The 22,815-nt window shown below is 38.9% G+C and overlaps 1 protein-coding gene across 10 annotated transcripts in view; it reads right to left on the minus strand.

The window, feature by feature from the left end:
• GMI1 (gamma-irradiation and mitomycin c induced 1) overlaps positions 1 to 22,815 on the minus strand; it is a 123,795-nt gene that overhangs the window by 73,855 nt on the left and 27,125 nt on the right. For 6 of the 10 annotated variants that reach the window (XM_088963168.1, XM_088963163.1, XM_088963165.1 and 3 more), the window contains 2 exons: positions 10,261 to 10,347; positions 4,563 to 4,610 (listed from right to left, as the gene is read on the minus strand). In XM_088963168.1, the coding sequence (XP_088819294.1) occupies positions 4,563 to 4,610; positions 10,261 to 10,347 (135 nt within the window). The remainder of the gene's footprint in view (positions 1 to 4,562; positions 4,611 to 10,260; positions 10,348 to 22,815) is intronic. The other 4 variants (XM_088963166.1, XM_088963162.1, XM_088963167.1 and 1 more) reach the window with 2 other exon arrangements.

Consider the following 22,815-nt stretch of genomic DNA (forward strand, 5'->3'; position numbering starts at 1 on the left):
AGTGTATATAACTATCACAATTCAAGAAAGACGGGCTGATAGGTTACTGCCTATCTCAGGTCTCCTTCGAGGTGAACCGACCTCGAGAGAGAGAGAGAGAGAACGAGTATTCCATCGAACATGGCCTAGAGCTGCTCAAGTGTTGGGCAGAGATACCTCTTACGTGTATACACCATAGTGATGGGTGGTCGAAGCCCATTAGCAAAGTAGCCTGGGCTTGGGCCCACTCTAGTGTTCTCACCATCTCCTCCCCCCTTCAGATTGACCTTGGCCTCAAGGTCCAGATCTGGGAACTGGTCTTGCAACTCCTAGTAAGATTCCCAAGTGGCATATGTTGTGGGTAGCATTTCCCACTCAACTAGAGCCACCTGGATTACCCGTTTCCCCCTTTTTAACCCACCTGAAGTCCATGATGCTCTTGGGTTCAATGACTAGGCCTCCGTCATTAGTGAATGTGGATAGTGTTGGGCTGATGATGGCCTAGGGTTAGTGCACTTCTTTGTGCAGGGTCACATGGAAGACTGGGTGAATGCGGGAAGAGGGGGAATGCTTTAGCTTATAGGCAGCAAGACCAATTTTCTCCAGGACATTGTAAGGACCGAAATAACGGGGTCCAAATTTCGGCCAGGCTCTCTTTGTGACTGAGACTTGACAGAAGGGTTGCAACTTCAAGTAAATATATTCCCGGACCTGATACTCCACCTCACGATGCTTCTTATCGTAGCAGAACTTCATCCTCTGTTGGGCCTGGTTCAGGTTTAACTTGAGTTCTTGCAATATCTCATCTCGATTGATTAGTTGTGTCTCTTCTGCGGCCACATTATTAAGGGTGTCAATGGACCGGTTTCAGGTTGACCCCATCCGATCCGGAGGTGTTATGGACAGACCAAACGATCTAAATAATTATATGGACTCGGACCAGTCCAAGTTTAAGTGGTTCGTATATAATGTGGACCAAATTTGGACAAAGCCGCTGAACCAAAAGGTCCGTTCCATTTCGTTTGAAGTTTGAACTTTTTGCAAAATTTTCTTCGAAGACTTAGTGCTCCACACCTCCACCGCTCCCTCTGGCAATTAACGAAGAAGAAGGTTTCTCTCCGGCAGTGGTATTCCTCGAACTCCGGTAGTACTTTCGACGATGGTATCTCTCCGACGGTGGTATTTTTCTCTGGGGGTAATATCTCTCTAGTTTTCTCTTGTATCTCTTTCTCTAGCGAATAGCGATGGTGGTCATTATTCCATCGTTTTAGTGTTATCCAGCAACCAACAAAACTCCCCAGTCTCTCTTGTGGTTATCTATCTCGTGTCTTTCTCTCTATCTAGCAGTAGACTCCTTGATCGTTCATCAAGTATTTCCTCTCTCCTTTGTTATTCCAAATAGTTTAATCAGGCTAAAAAATGCTTGTTAGACTCTGGGTCATCAATGTGATTCATTTTGATTTTCTATTACGACTATCAATGATTTTGAACCTTAATGGTCATTAGTCTGGCTAACAAATCCTTAAGGTCTCATCGTATCTGGCATAAACAACGCACAAAGTGAGCCCTCAGACCTTACTACCCAATACTAGAGGCACCTCAAAGGAGACTTCAGAACCCAGGGTTCGACATGTAAACCAATCCGGAACCTCACTCCTAACAAGTATGGCATCAAATCCACTACATTCATCTTTAGCCCCTTATTCCATTTAAACCATATATAATTTGAGATAAGTAGATAGATAGATACATACATATAGTCAAATAAATATAGGGAGAGAGAGAGAGATAGACTTGGGGAAGATTTAGGAAACTCTTCATAAAGGCATATGAATTTTTGCACCGATCCATGTGAATTTCTTCAATGGGTTCCTTCCTTTCTGGGTCCTCAGTCTCAGCTAACCTGAGGCAATCCATTAGCATTAAGAGTGATAGGTTCTGTAAGTTTGAGAGATTTGGCAATTTTTCCATTTTTGTGCAACCACTTGCATATATTCTTTCCAGACTTGATGGAAGCTCTGGGATTGATTTAAGTCTTTTACAGTCTTGTAGTACAAGTTCCTTGAGTTGAGAAAGGCCATGGATGCTATTTGGAAAATTACAAATGCTGGTTTGGCTCATATCCAATCCTCCCAACGAAGATAAGCTTAAAAGACTAGAAAATTCTTTCAATGATGTGCAACCACTAGTGTGCAAGTAATATAAATTTGGTGGAAGTTGGTGGAGGTTTTGGAAGTGCTTGAAGCCTCGTGCAGTCACCCAACTAGAGGTTCTTGAGCTTATAAAGTTGACTGATGCTATTTGGTAGGCTGGAAAAATGGTTGCCACAAAGATCCCAAAGTTCTAATGACCCTAGGCTCCCAATGGAATTGGGTACTTTTATTCCTTTGATAGATAGTTTTTAGTTCTCTAACTGTACAATGGAATTGGGTACCTGTTTTATCGCAGTTTCTTCCAAATCAAACAATTGTTTCTTGCTTAGTTAAATACAAGAAATTAGGTTTAACCTCAAGGAATTCCCATATTTGGTTCAAGTCTTGAAACAATGCCTACTCTGGCCAACAGTTCAGCTATGCACAAGACCATTTTTGCTTTACAGGTATTTTTTTTCTTATAATATTTTTTTATAAAGTATTTGCTTATAAAATTTGGAATGGACTAGACCTAGTTCAATTATAATGGTTTATATTGGACTGGATTGGGTTGAACCAATGTCTAGTCTATTGATAGAAGATAAGATTGGGGTTGTCGATGGACCATGTTTGGGTTGGACACAATCTGAATTGAATTAAAACCAATTTGAACAAGTTGGACATTCCAATAAGTCAATGGATTGGATTGGTCCAATCTGATTTAGGTTGAACAGTCCAATAAGACAATGGATTAGATCAGTCCAATCCATTCCAAGTTGAACAGTCCAATAAGATAGTGAATTGGGTTGGACCTGTCCAATCCGATCCAGGTTGAACAGTCCAATAAGAGAATGGATTGGTCCAAGTTGAATACAATAAGACAATGGATTGGGTTGGACCAATCCAATCCGGTCCAGATTGAATAATCCAATAAGAGAATGGATTGGTCCAAGTTGAACAGTCCAATAAGATAGTGGATTGGATTGGACCAATCCAATCCGGTCTAGGTTGAATAATCCAATTGACCGAACCCTTTCTTCGCTTTCTTTTCTTCTTACATATTTCAGACTTAGAACTGAAATAGGGTTAATCTATCTATGGTCATACTGTTTTTATTAATAGAGATGGTGGTTTGACAACCATTTTTATCAACGTTTGTGTAGAGAGACTGGGCCGAATGGGCCCTAATATTTCTTTTATGTTTAAGTAATGTTATATCTGTTTCATGTGTTAATGGGCATGTTAACCACTTTTTAAGTTCTTTTGAGTTACTGCTTTGTTGGCAGCCCACTTAAAGGGCAGACTTGTAATTAGCATGATTGATTAAGTTTAATAAAAGATTAGTGAAGGGAGAGAAAGAGAACCACTGAACTCTCTTTTTCTTTCTCTTCTTCTCCATCTTCTTCCTCTATTCTGCTGTAACCTTTATTTCTCTCACTTTTTTATCAGAGTTGAAGGACAGACTCACATCTAAAGTAGTATGGCTAAAATATCCAAATTAAAACAATACTTAGCTGCTGAGTTTGAGATCACAGATCATGATGAACTCATATATTTCTTGAGGATAGAAGTCACTACACCCAGAAATTCAGAGGAATTATGCCCTTGATTTATTAAAGGAGATAAGCAACTGGGTTCTAAACCAGCTGATACTTTGTTAATTGAAGAGAACTCCTGGTAAAGGGTTGCTGTATACTTCTCATGATTACTTAAAAGTTGAAGCCTATACTAATGTTGATTGGACTGGGCCGGTTGATAACAAGAACTCTACTGGGTATTACACATTGTTGAAGGTAATATTGCTTCTTGGAGGAGCAAGAAATAGTCTGTTATGGCAAGTCTCCATCCCTCCCCTGCATGCCATACCCAGCACCACTCCAATTAAAACAGCACCTAGGAGTCAATTCCCCAGATTGTCCTTCCTGCTACCTGTTGACAGCACATCTGGCTTTGTCCAAGTCCCCCCTACCTTCTGTTCAAACTCCATGTCTACTTACTAAACCCTGCTATTCCCGATATCTCATCTGGTCTTACAGTAAACCTATTTAGGTTCACAAGCCATTTGTTCCATCTAAAAGATCCACGTCATAATAGTTCATTTGGAAAAACACCTTATCTGAAGCCACATCATAATACAAGAGAGCTACCAATAGATACTTGACTAAAATACACATTTGACATAGTTTAACAGTTGGAGGGAAAAGATTTTACATACAAAACATTATTGTTCTCCCATATTCAAACGAGTACAGATCAGCTGACCATAATACATTGCTGGCCACATTCACCCAGTCATACATTGGAAACATCTCTTGTACTTTATATCACCAATATTCCCAATGTGTAGCTGGATGAATGTGGCTAGCAATGTGTTGTGATCAGCAGATCCAAACTCTATTCAGACACCTATTAAGAAATTCAGGATAAGGTTAACAGAACAAATTAACAAACCTGAAACTGCATTGGCATTTTAGTCTTTCCTGTGGATACTTCATCATACTGTAAGAATCAAAACGAATATCACAATATAGAAGACATTGGACCACTCAGATTCTACAACAAGAACAATATCAGAATAAAAACAAAAGGAATATTCAACAAGATTCTTAGACCAGAAAAAGAATAGAGAAAGAAGTGCAGTATCAAATCTCGTTTACCTACAATGCTACAACCAGACAACCCCTTCATCCAAAAGATTTTTGCTTCTAGATGAAGGTTATGGTAGCCAACCAAGGCAAGTAATGGCTTACATTCATTACAGCTGTGAGATCATCTATGACCATCATTGTTGCACTAACTAACAGTGAAGTTAAGATTCTCATTAGCACAAGCGCTTTCTTATACATACATTGACTTCTTTTTGCCGAGGGAGAGGTGTTTCATATCTTTTAAGGGTGTTTGTTGTATATGTTTTGTCCATATTCTTGGTCCTCACCGCTTAAAGCTGGATCCTAAGGCGAAGAAGTGTGTCTTTCTTGGGTATGCAGGAAATCAAAAAGGGGTATTGTTGTTATGATCCAGTATCTGAGAGTCAGTATGTCACTATGGAAGTCACCTTCTTTGAGTCCACATCTTTTTTCTTGAGGAATTCTTCTCAATAAGAGTGTTTTGGAGAAGGAAGTAGACAATTCATTCCACTTCCAGTCCCAGCTCCTTTGTCCACTCCAGTGTCTGACACACCTACTCCACCCACTTTGCCATCTCCACTGCATCTTGTTTCCTAGTGTTTTACACGGCAATGCCTACGACAACACAGGGAGGTTGATTCCACAACAAAAGAACCCACGTGACTCCCTATTGGCCCTTTAGAGATTTCAGATTCAGTTGTAAACCCAGGTATGCCTCTTGTTTCCTCTGATGGTTTATCTCCTATTGATATTACCGCCCCTGCTCCTAACACCGTTGTAGATGACCTAGACCTCCCTATTGCACTTCGAAAAGGAAAGAGGAAGTGTACTGCTCATTGCATCTCACACTACCTTTCATATAGTAGACTATCTCCTTCCTACCGAGCCTTCCTTTCTTCCCTTGACTTTGTGTCTATACCCAGAAGTGTTAGTAAGGATCTCTCCAAACCTGAGTGGAAGACAGACCTAATTTTTTGGCTTCTCCCCGTTCTCTTCAACTTCACTTCTCTACACAAACCTTCTTTTCTTTCTTTTACAGTTTTATATCAAAACGAGAAACTTTGACACCTTTTCTAAGAGAACAAAAATACTCCCAAATACAAAGCACAAAAGGGCAGAAAAGAAAAACATGGGAAATAGTTTCACCATTGCATTTACATAGGATCCACAAGTGAGGGGGAAGGCAATTATTTGGCCTTCTTTTCTACAACACATCACAAGTGTTGACCTTTACAAGGAAGACTTCCCAGCAAAAGGCCTGAACCTTAGGAGGGATTGGCTTACACCAATTTTCTTTCACTGGGAAATTTACCCCCATGGTAGATGGCTGAATTAAGAAGTTAAAGAAAGAAGCATAAGTAAAAAGCCATTTGGAGAGATTAACCACACGCTGGTATCCTCTACATTTTGATCCAAAAAGATCGAATCAAGTCTAGCCAAAGGAGAGATTAGAGAGACTCACATTCCGATTCCCTAAGACCCCTTCTGAACCCAAAGTCCCAATTTAAACCTGAGGCAGAGAAACTCAAAAAGTTAGAAATGGGTTCAGATATGTAATTGGAAAGTACATAAAGCAAAGGAAATTGCGAAGTGCATAAATTGCTTTCCACGAAGAGGTTAAAATTGCAAAGAGTACCACCTTTGTGTCCCAATCATTGTCTGAAATGACCTTATGCCAAAGCCTATTTCTTTATAGGTGAAACCTCCAGAACCACTTTCCTAGGAGAGCTAAAATCTTTTGGGCTATCCTAGCCCAAGCCCCCACCCTTCTCTTTAGGCCTACTAACTTGTTCCCAATTCACCAAATGGTTTCTCTTATCAACTCTTGGTTCCCAAAACCCCTCAATTTTTCCAATTGACCAACAATTTTGGCAAGAGTATGAAAAGTTGACAAGAAGTAAATGAGAAGGTTGGCCAAGGTGGCTTTGATCAGGGTTATCCTTCCTCCCAAAGAAATGTAACTCCTCTTCCAAGGTGCCAATTTTTTAGTAAAACTCTCAACTACAAAGTTCCAAAAATTCTCAATTCGTGGATTTCCACCCAAGGGGATCCCTAAGTACTCTAGGGGTCAGTTTTTTACTTCACAACCCAAGGACTCTATTATTCTAATGATTTCCTCTTCTTGTAAATTCAGGCCCGCGAGACAGCATTTCCCCAAATTGACATATAAAGTGGATAATTTCTCAAAGGAGCTAACAAGAAGTTTCAAGTTCCTAAGGGCCTCAGGGCTATGGTCATCACATAGAAAAGTATTATGTCATCCGCAAACTTCTAGTGGGTAACCACAACTTCATCCCTTCCCACCTTCCAACCACTTATTGAATTATCCAAATCAGCCTTAAGGATCATTCTACTTAGAACCTCTACAATCAAGGTGAAAAAGCAAAGAGGATAAAGGATACCCTATTGCAATCCTCTTTTAGTTGGGGAAGAAATCTCTAACAGCCCCATTAATCCAAAATTGAATAATGCACTAAGCCCATGAATCCCTTAATCCACTTTCTCCACATTTCTCCCAATCCAAACTTCGCCATAACTTCAAGAAGGAAAAACCAACCCACCAAGTTCTATGCCTTCTCTAAGTCCAATTTACAAACAAAACCTTTCCCTCTTTTCTTCTTTTTTTTGATAAATGTTCCCTCTTTTCTTCTTTTCAGCTATACATTCGTTTGCCACTAATATTTGGTCAACAATTTGTCTTCCCTCCACAAAAGCACCTTGAGATTGTAAGATTATTGTGAGAAGCACGATTTTTAACCTGTTGCCTGAACCTTTCGCGATTATTTATAAAGGCTTCCCACCAAACTAATTGGTCTAAAATCCCTTGGGGTTTTGGTTACTTTTTCTTATACACTAACATAATGAAGGTGGCATTTGTTCCTAGATACCTCCCCTTTTTAGTGAAACTCATCAAACACTTGCTTTAGGTCCTTTTCCATAATCTCCCAACACTCTTGATAAAATGCCATGTTGAAACCATCCAGCCAAGGGGCTTTGATCTTTCCATGGAGAAAACGACCTCTTTGATTTCCTCAATACTAAATGACTCCTCCAAGGCCCTAGTTTGAACATCAGTCACCCTATCCCATTGCAGTTCTTGCCTATTCCCCTCCATTCTGGACAAAATGCCCTTACAATGATCAAGAAAAACCTTGACTATCACCTACCTCCTAACTTCAATCCCATCCACTTCCACACTTGTTATTAATTTTTTTCCTTCTCCTCACACTTGCTAACAAAATAAAAGAACCTTCTGTTTTCGTTCCCTTCCTAACGCCACTTACATCTAGATTTTTGTATCCAAGAAATCCCGTTCTTTCTTAGAAGCTCTTCTAATTCCACCTTTAGCTTCCACCACTCTTCTTTGTCCTCCAAACTAAAATTTCTTTGTGCTTCCTTTCTGTCCAATTCCACAATGTTGGAAGAAATTCTTTCTTGAGCCTCTTCAATTCTTCTAAAGTGATCCTTATTCCATGCTTTAATTTTCCCCATCAGAGCTTTCAAAGTCCTCATAAACCTAACACCTTTTTTCTACTTCTTGGTCTTCCCTCATCCCACCAAGATTTTACTCTTAACTTAAAAAAGGGATCCTCCAACCACATATTCTCATAACAGAAAGGGAAAGGACCACCAAATAACGACTCTTGTCCTAAAGAAATAGGGCAATAGTCCGATGTTACCCTATGCAAGGCCCTACCTACGAGGTTTTCCCACAAGTCTTCCCAATCTACCGAAAAGATGAACCTATCCAAATTGGAGCAAATTGTATTTGCTTGAAAATTTGACCAGGTGAACTCAACAAGAGTTATAGTTCTTTCAACTCAAGAGACTCAATCAAGTTGTTAAATTTCCTCTTGCTAAGGGCAATGCCCTAACTTGGCCTGTTTGCTTCCCTGGAGAATCTAAGAACATTGAAGCCTCCCCCTAGACACCAAGGCTCCTCCCACAATCCTCTAACAGCACTCAACTCCTCCCAGAATTGATCTCTTTCTCAGTATGAATTGGGGCCATACATATTAGTTAGGACCAATGCCCTTCCATCATTTGCTCTTTTAATTTTAATGGAAACCAAATAAGTCCCAATGAGTTCCTCTAGGCAATTCATTATCTCATTTTTCCACATCATTAGTATACCCCCTGAAGCTCCCCAAGAAGGTGAGAAAGCCCAACTTCCTCTAGCTCCCCAAATGCTTCGAATCCATCTTCTATCTCCAAGAGTTTGGTTTCTTGGATTAAAATCACATTTGACTTCTTTTTTTGTAGTACACTCCTAATTAATCTTCTCTTCTTTGCACTCCCTAAACCCTGCACATTCCAACTAATGATCAGCACTCTTTAACTTGTCAAGGACCCTAACACTCTCCTCCCTCTTATCTCGCTTTCCTTTTTCCCCCCTCCTCTTATCGTCTCCCTTATCATAAGAGATCTCTGTAGCCAATTTCTCCACTTCAAGTCTTTTTTCCTTCTGCCCTACACTTTTTTGTTCTTGAGTACACCTTAACATTCTCAGGTTCAGATGGTGTCTCTTCCCCATGAGTCAATCCTTTCTCTTTTTCTAGTTCTGTGGTTTCCTGTCGTAGGCTGCTAATGTCTTCTTCTCCCCTACATCACTTTTCCTCCTCTTATAGTAAATCAGACAGATTACTGAAGACTAGATCTAATATTTTTGCCTCACCAGAGTCCTTACTAACTTCCTGTCTTGAAGACTTTGCTTCAGTCTCAAGGACACAAGGACAGCTAGCAGTCAAATGGCAATTGGACATCAGCTGGAGGAGGACCCAGGGTTAAGATCACAAACAAAAGGAGATACAGACTGAAAAGGAAAAAACAATATACCCATATTTATAACACAAAATAGCAACTGGTTGTCCTAATAAAAAATCCTACTCATACTTGGCTTAGGAGTACTAACAGAAAACAGAAAACAATGACTCCTAACAAGTAATAACTATATAACTAAAACTACCACGCTGTAAAACACTCTACTAACACACTTCTAACACAACTGTTTCTTAAACTTCAAGACTTATTCTAGCTCCTAGACAGAATCTTCTCCACAATTGTGCTGAATAAGAACCAAAGCCTTAGAATTGTTGGGCACATTTCTTTGGTTTGTGTCATACAATAATGTCAATTTTCAAGGTCTTTGATATGTGGAATATTAAGTGTTAGATGGGTTCAAAAGTTTCAAATGATAAGTACTACTTTAAAGTACATGTCAGCGAAAGGACAAACATAAAAAAGTAGCAATATGATGAGTATCAATCAGGTTGCATGCTCAATACTCAATTCTTGAGCATTATGTGCATTGATACTTTTGAACCTTAGTTCCCCCATTCCACTCTACTCAGTGTCATATCCATTGTTAAATTGTGAGCCCCCAAATCATTTCACACCACTACAACCCATGTCCTTACTGGTCTGCCCATAACACTTCTAGACGCTTGACTTGTAAAAATAGCCTCATAACAATTCAAACTAATAAATCAAATTATCTTCAACAGTAAATCTAAGTAGAAAACCTGAATGTATGGAAAATAGATGTCCTTTAGTTTGCATTGGAGTTGAAATACATCCAAACTTCTAATCTTAGGCTCAAAAATTTCAACCTGTCAAGCATTTCAGAAAGGCAAACCCTTTAGTGCCCTATAAGGAAGACTCAAAATGTTAATTACACATGTTAAATGTATCATATAGTTGGGATAAGGCATGGATAATGATGGTGACAATGAAGAAGATGATGATGATATGTATCATATGGTTCAGCTCTACATGACTGTTCTACCAGAGACAAGACAACAATTATCTCAACTTGCAAGCACCTTTAGCTTAAACTAGAAGTAGAAACAGAAAATATGAATTAATTGTTATCAAACACTCCCAAAAGCAATTATATCGAGAAAATCATGTACTAAATTCTTCTAAAATATACAAATCCATACATGGTATACAATTTGACAGGTTAATATACTGTCCTAAACAAGATAAGCTGGAGGTACTGTGGTACCAAAACTTTGAATACAACAAAGAAGCTTCAAGACCAGATTGGTGCAGAATAGCTTGTAAAAGACATGCCAGACTGTGCTGCAAAGGGGATCCAATGAAGATGCAGTGTTATTGGTACAATCGAGACAGGCCAAGACTAATTCTTAAAAATTGAAAAATGGAAATGCAGTCTATAAAATAAAAATGATTTTCAAAATTATATACTGAACCATTACGATTGTAAATTCTCTAATTCCTCTTCTTATTTTTTTACACCATCTATAAGGGCATGGATTGGCGATGGTTGGAGTACTCCAAAAGTTGAAGGAAAGGGCAATTGGATCTAGATAGAAGAAAATGAACTAACCCTCAAAGAGGTGACACAACATACCCTCTGGAGAGGGACCAGGTTCCTGATGAACATTGGTGATCTGAGTGAAAGATTGAGAGAGGGAGAGGAAGAGAGAGAATGTTTGGGTCATGGGTCCCCTCCCTCGGACATGGATCCCTACTTATATATTTTTCTCTCTTTCTGGAATTTTCCAATAATTTTTCCAACTCATCATGAGTGGCCCGCTGTCAGCCATATACATTACCCGTTTGGATTGATTATTTAGACCAGACCAGGCCAGCCGGGTCAGATGTCCATCCTCCTACACCATCTACTGCCCCTTCATATATGTTCCTAATTACTTCAGTATAGCTACTCAAATCCTATATTGCCCGGATATGACAAAGACAAGACTAGACAAGGTATTGGATAAGGAATTTACACTAAAATATAAAGCATCCAATAAGGTAACATAGAGACATTATCATAACTATAGATTGCAAGCCCTATCTTCCCAAAAATGACTTCCATAGAGACATTATCATAACTCTACCTCTTGGACCAACTTCTTTACCTGCTCTTGTCCATTAAGGTAACATAAACCTTTACTCGTCACTGCAACTGGGCATCACCAAGGCAAGGAGAGCACCTTAGTGGTGAATCCTTGCCACTTTATCACTGCACCTGGGTGCAGCACATCAACACCTGAAGAATTCTCTAGCATTGCACAAAATAATTTAGGATTCATATTCTTATTAGATTGCTAAAAGTTTTATGTCAATTGACAACCAAGCACAACCACCACAAAAGAGTGAAATTTTCACTAAAATTGCAAACCATGGAGCCAATAAACCCTACCTACTAATAGATTAGAGCGTAACACTGCTATCACCCCTAGAATGAGAATCTCCAGCATATAAAAACTTCAGTTCTAAACTCAGAGCTATAAACCCCAATCTATATATATAACCTAAAAGCAAAAGGTTGTACGGCCAATTGCTGTGCATTTGCCAAATGGAATCTTTTTTATATAACCTAAATGAAATCTTATAATCTTATATGTAAATCAGTCCTCTAATATCAAGATTAAAACTTAGTGATTAGCAGAATAGAATAGGTCTGAATAACAGTATAAGAGAGGAAGATGGCGAAGAGAAGAGGTAAGAGAAGAAGAAGTCGAATAATTCACCCTTCTCCTCTAACCCTATTTTATTAATCTCTAAAAATTTGATGATGACAAGTATACCCTTAAGTGGGCGGCCAGCTTGGCAGTTACACAAAGAAAATAAAACAAAAACAAATAACAGGCCCATTAATTGAGGCCCATCAACATAAAATAAAAGATAAAATAAAGGATACCACACGAGAGCCTGTTAGGGCCCATTCGGCCCAGTCTCTTTGCACTCCCCCTCATGCTGAGCATAAATGTCAATCATGCCCAGCTTGCTTATAATAGTGTGTCAATTTCCCCCTGGGAACTCCCTTGGTCAAGATATCAGTCAGTTGCTCTTCTGATGTGATAAATGGTAAACAAACTTCTCCTGAAGATACTCTTTCCCTTATGAAATGCCTATCAACCTCAATGTGCTTAGTTCTATCATGTTGAACAGGACTATGTGCAATGTTGATAGCAGCTTGGTTGTCACAATAGAGCATCATCAGTTTCTCATAGTCCACCCCCAATTCCTCTAGAAGGGATCATAGCCATAGTAATTCTGACACACCATGAGCCATTGCCCTATAACCTACTTTAGCTGAGGATCTAGAAACTACTAATTGTTTCTTACTCCTCTAAGACACAATATTCCCAGCAACCAGAGCACAATAACCAGAGGTGGACCTTCTGTCATCAATACATCATGCCCAATCTGCATCAGTAAAGGCTTCCAGATTCATGTGACCATGCTTAGCAAATAGAATACCTTTCCCTAGAGTACCTTTCAAGTAGCATAGAACCCTCTTTGCAGCAGCTAGATGAGTAATTCTAGGAGATTGCATAAACTGATTGATAGCACTTACTGCATAGGAAATATCTGGCCGAGTCATGCAAAGGTATAACAACATCCCAAACAGTCTCTAAAACACTCCCTTATCAAACAAAGGTTCACCATCTGTGGCAGAAAGTTTATGATTAGGATCAATGGGAGTGGAGATGGGTTTAGCTCCAAGTTTACCAGTTTCAGCAAGAAGATCAAGGACATATTTGCGTTGAGATATGAATATACCATCTTCAGATCAAGCAACTTCAATGCCCAAGAAATACCGAAGATCTCCCAAATCTTTGATTTCAAATTTAGAGTTGAGAAATGCTTTTAGTTTACTGGCCTCTTCAATCTCATTACCCATGACCACAATATCATCAACATAAACAATCAAGAAGGTCACTAAAGAGTCATTTCTCTTCAAGAACAGTGTATGATCAAATTGTGTTTGAATGTAGCCAAAGGAGACAAGAGCAGCCCGAAATCTCTCAAACCAAGCCCGAGGAGTTTGTTTGAAACCATAAATAGATTTGTGTAGTTTACACACCTTGCCTTTCATTTCTTTCCCATACACTCCTAGAGGTAGAGACATTTAGACCTCTTCATGCAGTTCTCCATTCAAGAAGGCATTTTTAACATCAAACTGGTATAGGGGCCAATCAAAAGTAGCTGCTAGAGAAAGTAAAACCCTGACTGAAGTCATCTTAGCCACAGGAGCAAATGTCTCAAGATAGTCAATGCCATACACTTGGGTGTAACCCTTAGCAACCAACCTAGCCTTAAACCTCTCAACAGATCCTTCAAAGTGATATTTAATAGTAAACACCCATTTACAACCCACTGGTTCCTTCCCTTCCGACAAGTCCACAATATCACAGGTATGATTCTTATGCAATGCATCAAGTTCGGTCATCATAGCATCCCTCCATTCATCTTGAGATAAAGCTTCTGGTACAGACCTGGGTATCACATGGGAAAAACAGAGGCAAGAAAAGAGTAGTAGGAAGGGGAGAGAAGGCTGTAAGATAAGTGTTTGGACATACAATGGGTTGTACACTTCCGCTTGCCCTTGCGAAAAGCAATAGGAAGGTCAAGGTCTGGAACAGTCAGAGATGGGTCAGTAGAGTGCTGACCTGTTTCCTCAGGAATGATGGGAGTGGCAAGATGCTCTTCTGAAAGAGTGGAAACAACCTGCACATGTCTGAATCTCTGCCTTTGGTACCACCTTTGGAGAGCAGGAGTAGAAGCAAGAGGGACATCAGGGGTAGGTCTAGTGGAAGAGGTGGACACCCCATGATCGGACTCACAAGGGATAAGAAGAGGAATAGCTAGAGACATAGCAAAGTACCAATCAGATTTCTTCCCCTCAGGAGGAATACTAAAGAAAGGAGTCAACTCTACAAAGGTGACATCCCGAGATACAAAGTGGGTGCCACGAACTGGATCAAAAACAGCAATAACCCTTTCTGTGTGGAAGCATATCCCAGAAACACACACTTATGAGTGTGTGCCTTTGGTGACTATGAATATGCACATAGCAAGTACACCCAAACACACGGAGAGGAAGAGAAAAGAGATCCTCATCCGGGAAGAGAAGACTAAAAGGGGTTTTAAAGCCAAGGACCCGGAAGGGCATACGGTTGATCAGAAAGGTAGCAGTAAGAACAGCATCTCCGCAAAACTTTATAGGAACATGGGATGCAAATAAGAGGGATCTGGCAACCTCAACCACATGCCTATTCTTTCTTTCCTCCACCCCATTTTGTTGTCGAGTGTAGGAACAAGAACTTTGATGAATAACCCCAAAAGTTTCAAGATAGGTGGAAAGGGTTCTCTCAAAATAATCCTTAGCATTGTCAGAGCGGAATATTTTGATACGGGTATTAAACTGGGTGAGGATGAGTACATGAAAATTTTTCACAATAGTTGGTACTTCATCCCTAGATTTCATGAGATAACCAAGTGTAACGTGAATAATCATCAATAAAAAGGATAAAGTACCTGTAACCCACCATGGTTGGCATGTGATATGGCCCCCACACATCAGAGTGAACAATATGGAAAGGAGAAAATGATCTCTTATTGCTAATTGAATAGGAATGTCTACAATGCTTTGCCAGATCACATGATTCACAATGAAGACTCGATAAAGACACTCCTTTAAACATATCTAGGAACAGATGACTCAAAGCGGAAAATGACAAGTGACCAAACCGAAAATGACATAATAAAATTTTGTTAACAGACTCTGACACAACAGACTCTAAGGCAACTCCATTAGGTGGTCCCAAAGCATGATCTGGTGTGCCTAGCAAGTATATTCCGTTCGCCTCATGGCCACTCCCAATCATTTTCTGAGAGTGCAAGTCCTGAAAAACACAATGAGTGAGAAAGAAAGTTATGCTGCAATTCATTGACTTTGTTAAGCTACTAACAGATAAGAGGTTTGTGTTAAGCTTAGGGACATGAAGAACAGAAGATAAAAACAAGGTGTCAGAGGTCTTTATATCACCTTTACCAGAGATGGGGGCAAGACACCCATCGGCAAGGGATATTTTCTCTTTCCCAGAGAGAAGGTGATATGAGCAAAACATGTTACATAGGCTGGTCATATGGTCTGATGCACCGGAATCAATAATCCAAGGGATTTTATGATTACCTGAAGCAAAAGCATGATTCGCAGAAGCACGTGTACCTGAGTGAGCAAAAGCCGATGAAGATGGTGTATTGTTGAAAGGGTGAGTGTCAAAGAAATCGTAGCTTCTAGGTGAATTAGGAGCCTCCCATACTTCTCAAAATCCAGCTTCATTCCCGCCAACTTCTTCACATCACTTTTCAATTTGTATGCTCTGGCTACATTCAGTTTCTGTGAATAGGTCTCAATTACACTGTCCCATATCTCCTTAGCCGAAGACATCTAGAGATAGTGTTGGCTTATATGGGGTTGCATAGAGTTGACTAACCATCCTATAACAACATAGTTCTCTTGCATCCATCTTTCAAATTCAGGTCTGTCTCTTCGGGTTTCACCTTGCTGCCTGTGAGATACCCGAGTTTTCCTCTACTACAAACATAGATTTTTATAGACTGTGCCCAAGCAAGATAGTTCGTCCCATCTAGCTTAATTGTGGTAACACCAGTCAAAACGGAATATACTGAAGCAGGTCCAGAAACTGGCACCTGCTTGAACTCACTTCCATATGCCTCCATTAATCAAACGGAAATGAAAGAACAAAAAATTTTGACTATGTAAACTTACTTGAAGTCAAACCAAAACTTGGGTGCATGAAAAACTAGGGTTTTGCTCCGTCCAACAGATGGGAGGAAGAGAGAAGACACTTCCGCACCTACCAGACTAACCCAAACTCTTCCAAACCTAAACCACCCTCCTTTAGCAGTCACAAGACACCTTCAAAGCACAGAGCGCCACACCCAAGCTTCACCCTTCCTGGTAACCTCGAAAATCTCTAGTCGGCTAGGGTTTTGGGCAGCAGCAGAACAACATCACTTCTTGGCAAAATCTAGCCAAAACTAAACTCTCCAAACCCTTCTACCAACTAGGCAACTGATTCTCTATGCTATAGAGAACCTATCTCTCCATGCACTCTCTTGATTTTAGAGTGTACAGGAACAAAGGAAAAAAGGAAGAGGAACTTAACCCGGCTTTGATACCAAGATGTAAATCAGTCCTATAATATCAAGATTAAAACTTAGTGATTAGCATAATAGAACAGGTCTGAATAACTGTATAAGAGAGTAAGATGGCGAAGAGAAGAGATAAGAGAAGAAGTCATCGAATAATTCACCCTTCTCCTCTAACCCTATTTTATTAATCTCTAAAAATTTGATGATGACAAGTATACCCTTAAGTGGGCGGCCAGCTTGGCAGTTACATATAGAAAATAAAACAAGAACAAATAACAGGCCCATTAAGTGAGGCCCATCAACATAAAATAAAAGATAAAATAAAGGATATCACACGAGAGGCTATTAGGGCCCATTCGGCCTAGTCTCTTTACAATCTTAATCCTTCCCTTTTCATGCCTTTAATCATTACCATTACAAAATAATTAATTACGATGATGCCATTGAATAAAACAAAAAAACAATCATAACTTGTCCTTTCTCCATTCCTCTTTCATTTTTGATACTAAACATGTAATTATTTACAATTGTGCCACTACTAACTATTTACAACGATGCCACTAAACTTCTACCTTTTTCATATTTGTTCAACATTGTCTTTACCACTCATTTTATTTACAATCGGGTCGTGTTTCCCTCCCTTGGGATACTTTAGGGGGTTGGCCTAAGCCCATGTAGGCCTATGTCATGCTACAAGCCAAGTCTTAGGCTAGGTCAGGCCACAAACAGAGCTAAGCCATGTTTTTTAAAATTTTTGAAAAAATAATAAAAAATAACATAAAATAATTTAAATAGACAAAAAATAAAAAAAAATATTAAACTTTTATTTTATATGAACTTTGATGTATACAATTGAAAATAAAATTATATAAATTTATTATATAATTATTATTAGACCACGAACCAAGCTAAGCCATGTTTTTATAAATTAAAAGATAGATAAAAAATTAAATAGGATCTTAAAATTTTATTTTATATGAATTTTGATGTGTACAATTGTTTATATATAAAATAATATTACAAAATTGAAAATAAAATTATATTTTAATATATGATATAATTATTGTATATAATATACGACCCAAGCTCGCGCAAGCCCGTGCCGTGCCACAGGCCAAGACTTAGGCTTGGCCGGGCCATGAACTAGACTAAGCCATGTTTTTCAAAAATTATGAAAAAAATAATGAAATTTTAACATAAATTAAAATAATAGACAAAAAATTAAAGATCTTAAAATTTTATTTTAACCCAAGCTCGCACGGACCCATGTCGTGCTATGGGCTGCATTGATCCGCGGACGAAGTCTTAGGCCAGGTTGGGCCACGAACCGGGCTAAGCCCATTCAAGGGCTCGATAGCTCAATAGTTCAGTCCGACCCATTAACAGCGCTAAACTACTTAATTAAATAATTTGAGATAGCCTTTACCAATCTTGTGTTGATAATACATAAAGTTTTATTTATTTATTTACTTATTTTAATAAATTATTTAATTAGTTAATAATTATTTTTGCTAGAAAAGTAAGACAGAGAATCGTGTATATATTAAAGGGAAGGGAGATTCATCATATGGATAGCCAAACCATGCAGGGTGGATGGGCAAATTTTCAAATATTTCTTTCTCCCTTCTGGAAATCCTATTCCCTGATTTAGAAAAACTGCATTTTTCAAAATTTGTTCTTGAAACAAACCAAACCAAATCTGAAACCAAGATTAGGGAGAGGAATACCTGATACGGAATCCACGCAAAAAAGCTCCTCCCAATGTAAGTGTTCATGCCCAAAGAGGTTACCAAATCCTTCCTCCACTGAAGATGGCATAGCTTAGAGTGAGATAGGATCAACAGAGAGATTCTTCAACAAGAACCCCAATTCTTCAACAAGAATCAAGCAGGGATGTGAGCACAACTTTAAGATTGATTCTTCCAGCAAGAATCAATATCAAGATCCAATCTTGATTACTCCAAGAACTGGAGATTGAACAGGGTAGGGTGGCAAGAGCATTAGGAGAGAGAACTAAATGCAGAAAATTGTGAAACTGTGTAACCTTTTTCCAATTCGCCCTCCTCCTTTCATATAATCCTTAAAGAGTTAACCTCCTAATCTGATTAGGAGTTTCTTTATCCAAATTCACTGCTAAATACAGTGAACCCCTGAGTCCATCAATATGGGCTCTTAATGGGCCCAACATTTACACTAAATGATCCTTGGGTTCAACCATCTTATGAAAGCCCAAGGACTGTGGGCAAATGTGAGATTATCCCATCAGGTAAAAGCCCTCAATGTCTTATACTTAACCTCTCAACCCATAATGATCAAAAACTGTCCGACAAGAGAGGACCTCTCCCTCGGCTACAAGATACAATGTTGCACTCTCCTCACATGGATCCCGGGAATTAAAACCTTTAGCAAACATTTTGTGAAACCATAACATATAAGTATATCTTTATATAAATATATTTTGCAAAACAAATTTCAACAAGTTTGAAATCAACTACCGGCAGTTTAGGTTTTCATCAGAAACAGTGCATTCCCCGATCATTCACTTTGTCCGACAAAAGGGTTGATCCTGTCACTATGATCACCCACTCAGGTGAATTCTCGGACTGTCCCAACATACCCAAGTTTTGACCTGGTCAAGGATCTTACTAATTGGCATATCCAAGATGGCTCAATCTGATACCTAGTATAGTACCATAATCGAGTCTTAGGGGTCAGGTGTAACTTTCCAATTTTGCCCATCTGTATCCAAGGTCCAAGGCATAACTGGAAAATGGTCCGGTTCAAAGTTTCAAGTAAACCCACACTATATGTGCTTCAGGTTTCACCCTGAAAGTTGAGACAAGCCACCCCAACCAACTTGGTAGCACATTAGTGTCAACCTTGGTAGGATAAACCTCCCCAGGTCTATCCAACGGCTGTGAACATTCTAAACTAACACGAGTCTCATCAGTGTCCAATTCAAGGGTATTACACAGAAACACACCATATATAACATGAATCAATTATGTAATATTAGTCATTTACAATAATTAACTAGTACACCAATTTGATTGGAGATAAGGGCATACGCTATCTAACATATATTTATGTATATTTACTATCACTTGATTGTCTATTTATCTCATTTATTTTATAAATTTATTTACTTATTAAATAACTAATTATTATTCCACTATATAAAACAAAAATACAATGACAAATGTCATCTCTCCCTCTTTCACTCTATTGCCCAATGGTCGTGATTATTTATTTATTGTTTAATTTGATTAAATTAAATATATTATTATCCATAAATTTTTATTTATTTTAAAAAATCTTTTTTCCAATAAACTTTTAATTAAAAAGAATTTACCTTTCGTAATTTTTTTCCTATATAATAATTTACCTTTGACAAGCCACTTACCGTCATGTTTTGCCCCTACAATGCAGGAGCCCCTCTGCTAGTAAAGGAATTATAATCACTCCCTCTCTACATGACCATTAATTACATATTTGCTCATCTAGGAACCATTATAGAAGAATTCAAGCTCAAAGCTAATAATCTTGCTTCCTTGAGATGATGCCAAAGATAACAGTAATACAAAACCCCATTACGTTATTAGTTTAGGAATGATAATTGATTCCAAGCATCCTCCAACAATAAAAAGCTTAAAGCTTAGTCTAGAACCACCAAGTATTATGGACCAACTTCCCCTTCTTTTCTCAACAATAAAAATCTTAAAGATTTAAATGTGTTAATCGTTAACAATGAAAATGAGTCCCCTTTCCAACTTGCATTTTTAGCAAAGTGAAGAAAATCATTCATACAAATAACTTTAGCAAAAAAAAATGAACAAAGTTGCATCAACACAAACCCAGCCCAAACTCATCAAGTTCGGCCAGTATTAGGGTTGAGGGATTAACAACTCATGTTGGGTTAGGGTTAAACTTAACTTGACCTAACCCAACCTAACTTTGGCATTCACCATCTATTTTCATTGTTCAACTCTTTGACAACACGAAAAAACCATTGCATTGTTCAACTCTTTGACAACATGAAAAAACCAAAAGCTCAGCCCTCCCTCTCTATCTATCCAAGGGATGAAAGGGCAGAGGCCTTTGGTGTCCCCTCCAGTAAAGAATTGAGGCCTCACAATCACTAGCCAATATGTTTTTCTCTCATGCCCTTCTTCATTCATGGTTCGATATTCTGGTGTCCTAGGCGTAACCTTAATTCACATACAGGTATCCAAGTATCACAATCCACAAGGTGATCTAGTGACCAAAAATGGGACAAGTTGGAGGATGTACAAGGACAAAATGGTCAAAACAAGAAATTTTTGATTTTTTTTTTGCTCCAAGGGGCTACACAACGGGAAGTAGCCCATCCCCTAAACCGAGAACCCCCCCCCCAACCCAAGTGCAGGCAAGATTCAATCCCAAGTCTCTACTACAACCAGCAAGAGACCTTACCAACCAGCCAGTTGGCACCTTGCTGAAAATTGAGTTTTGGTCCAAACTAAAGAATGCCTTAATCAATTTCAGTCTTTTATAGATGTTGGGCAAACTCTTTCGATGAAAAACTTGTGGTATGTTATTGGATTTTGGAAATATTAGATATAGCATATAGAAAAAAAGAAAAAAAAAAACAAAACCACTCAAGAAGGGCATAGCATCACGATATAAGGCTTATTGGAATCATGCTCCATAAACACAATATGTAGATGATTCATTCTAATATCAATCACATTTCATTCACCACGTTTTTACATCAATATATATACATATATACTATCTAGGGTCAGCCAAACTTTTAGAGTAAGAAAACTCAAGATTACCACTTTGATACTCATACTCCAAAAAATTCTTGAAATAATAAGTCAATTGAGGTACTATTGTATCTAAAGATCCTTGCATTCCACATTTTCTGTTAGACAGTTTTGTATGCCCTTAGCTTCAATCAAAATGATGTACTTTATGAGTTTATTGTAAATGAATAAAAGTGCATATTTGATTCATGTTCCCTTGGTATGTTTATGTGTAATACCCTTAAACCGGATACTTAATGAGACTCGTGTTAGTTTAAAATGTTCACAGCCAGTGGGTCAGTCTGGGGAGACCTATCCTGACAAGACTAACACTGTGGTGCCACCAAGTCGGTTGGGGTGGCTTGTCTCAGCTACCGGGGTGAGACCCTAAGCACATACAGTGTAGCATTAATTGAATCTTTGAACTGGACCAGATTTCTAGCATTGCCCTGAACCTTGGAGATTGATAGGCAAAACTGGAAAATTACACCTGACCCCTAGACTCGATTAAGATACTGCACTAGGTGTCGGATTGGGTTGTCTTTGATATACCAATCAGTGAGATCCTTAGCAGGGGTCAAAACCTGGGTATGTTGGGACAGTCCGAGAGTTCATCTCAGTGGGTGATCATAGTGACAGAAACAGCCCCTTTGTCGGACAAAGGTAATGATCGGGGATGCACTCTCACTGATGGAAACCAAGACTGCCAGTAGCCGATTTCAATCGTTGAAATTTGTTTTTGCAAAATATATTTTATATGAGATATAAAAGTATATATATTATGGTTTCGAAATGATTTGCAAAAGGGAGAGGTCCTCGTTTGTCGAGCAGTGTATGATCATTATGGGCTGAGAGGTTAAGTGTAAGACCATTGAGGATAATACCTGATGAGCTAATCTTGCATCCGCCCCCAGTCCATAGGTATTACAAGGTGGCTTGGCCCAAGGACCCCTTAGGGTAAGTGTTGGGCCCATAGAGCCCATCTGATGAGTTTCAGGAGGTGCACTGTCCATAACAGTGTATTCGGCCAGGCCTTGTAACAAAGGCTGGGCCGAGCCCATGTGGCTGATGTGTAGCAGCAGTTTGGAAGGCTAAATGAATACATAACCTTAAATGGGCCTTAAGCCCATTTCAAACTGAGCTAATTTGATTAGTCACTTAAGGGGCGAATTCTGAGATGGATCAGCTGATAGGATTGGGCCCAAACCCTATCCACTTAGAAAGTCCAAGATCTAAATGAAATTAGGAGATGGCTAATCTAATCTACAGATGGCTGATCTAATCTACAGATAAGATAAGGGTTATCCCTTATCACTTAAAGGGAGTTCTAATCCAATGATTTGGGTT

The sequence above is a fragment of the Nelumbo lutea genome, chromosome 1, assembly GCF_056320005.1.
Source record: "Nelumbo lutea isolate HS-2025 chromosome 1, American lotus-T2T, whole genome shotgun sequence".
Taxonomy (NCBI): Eukaryota; Viridiplantae; Streptophyta; class Magnoliopsida; order Proteales; family Nelumbonaceae; genus Nelumbo; species Nelumbo lutea.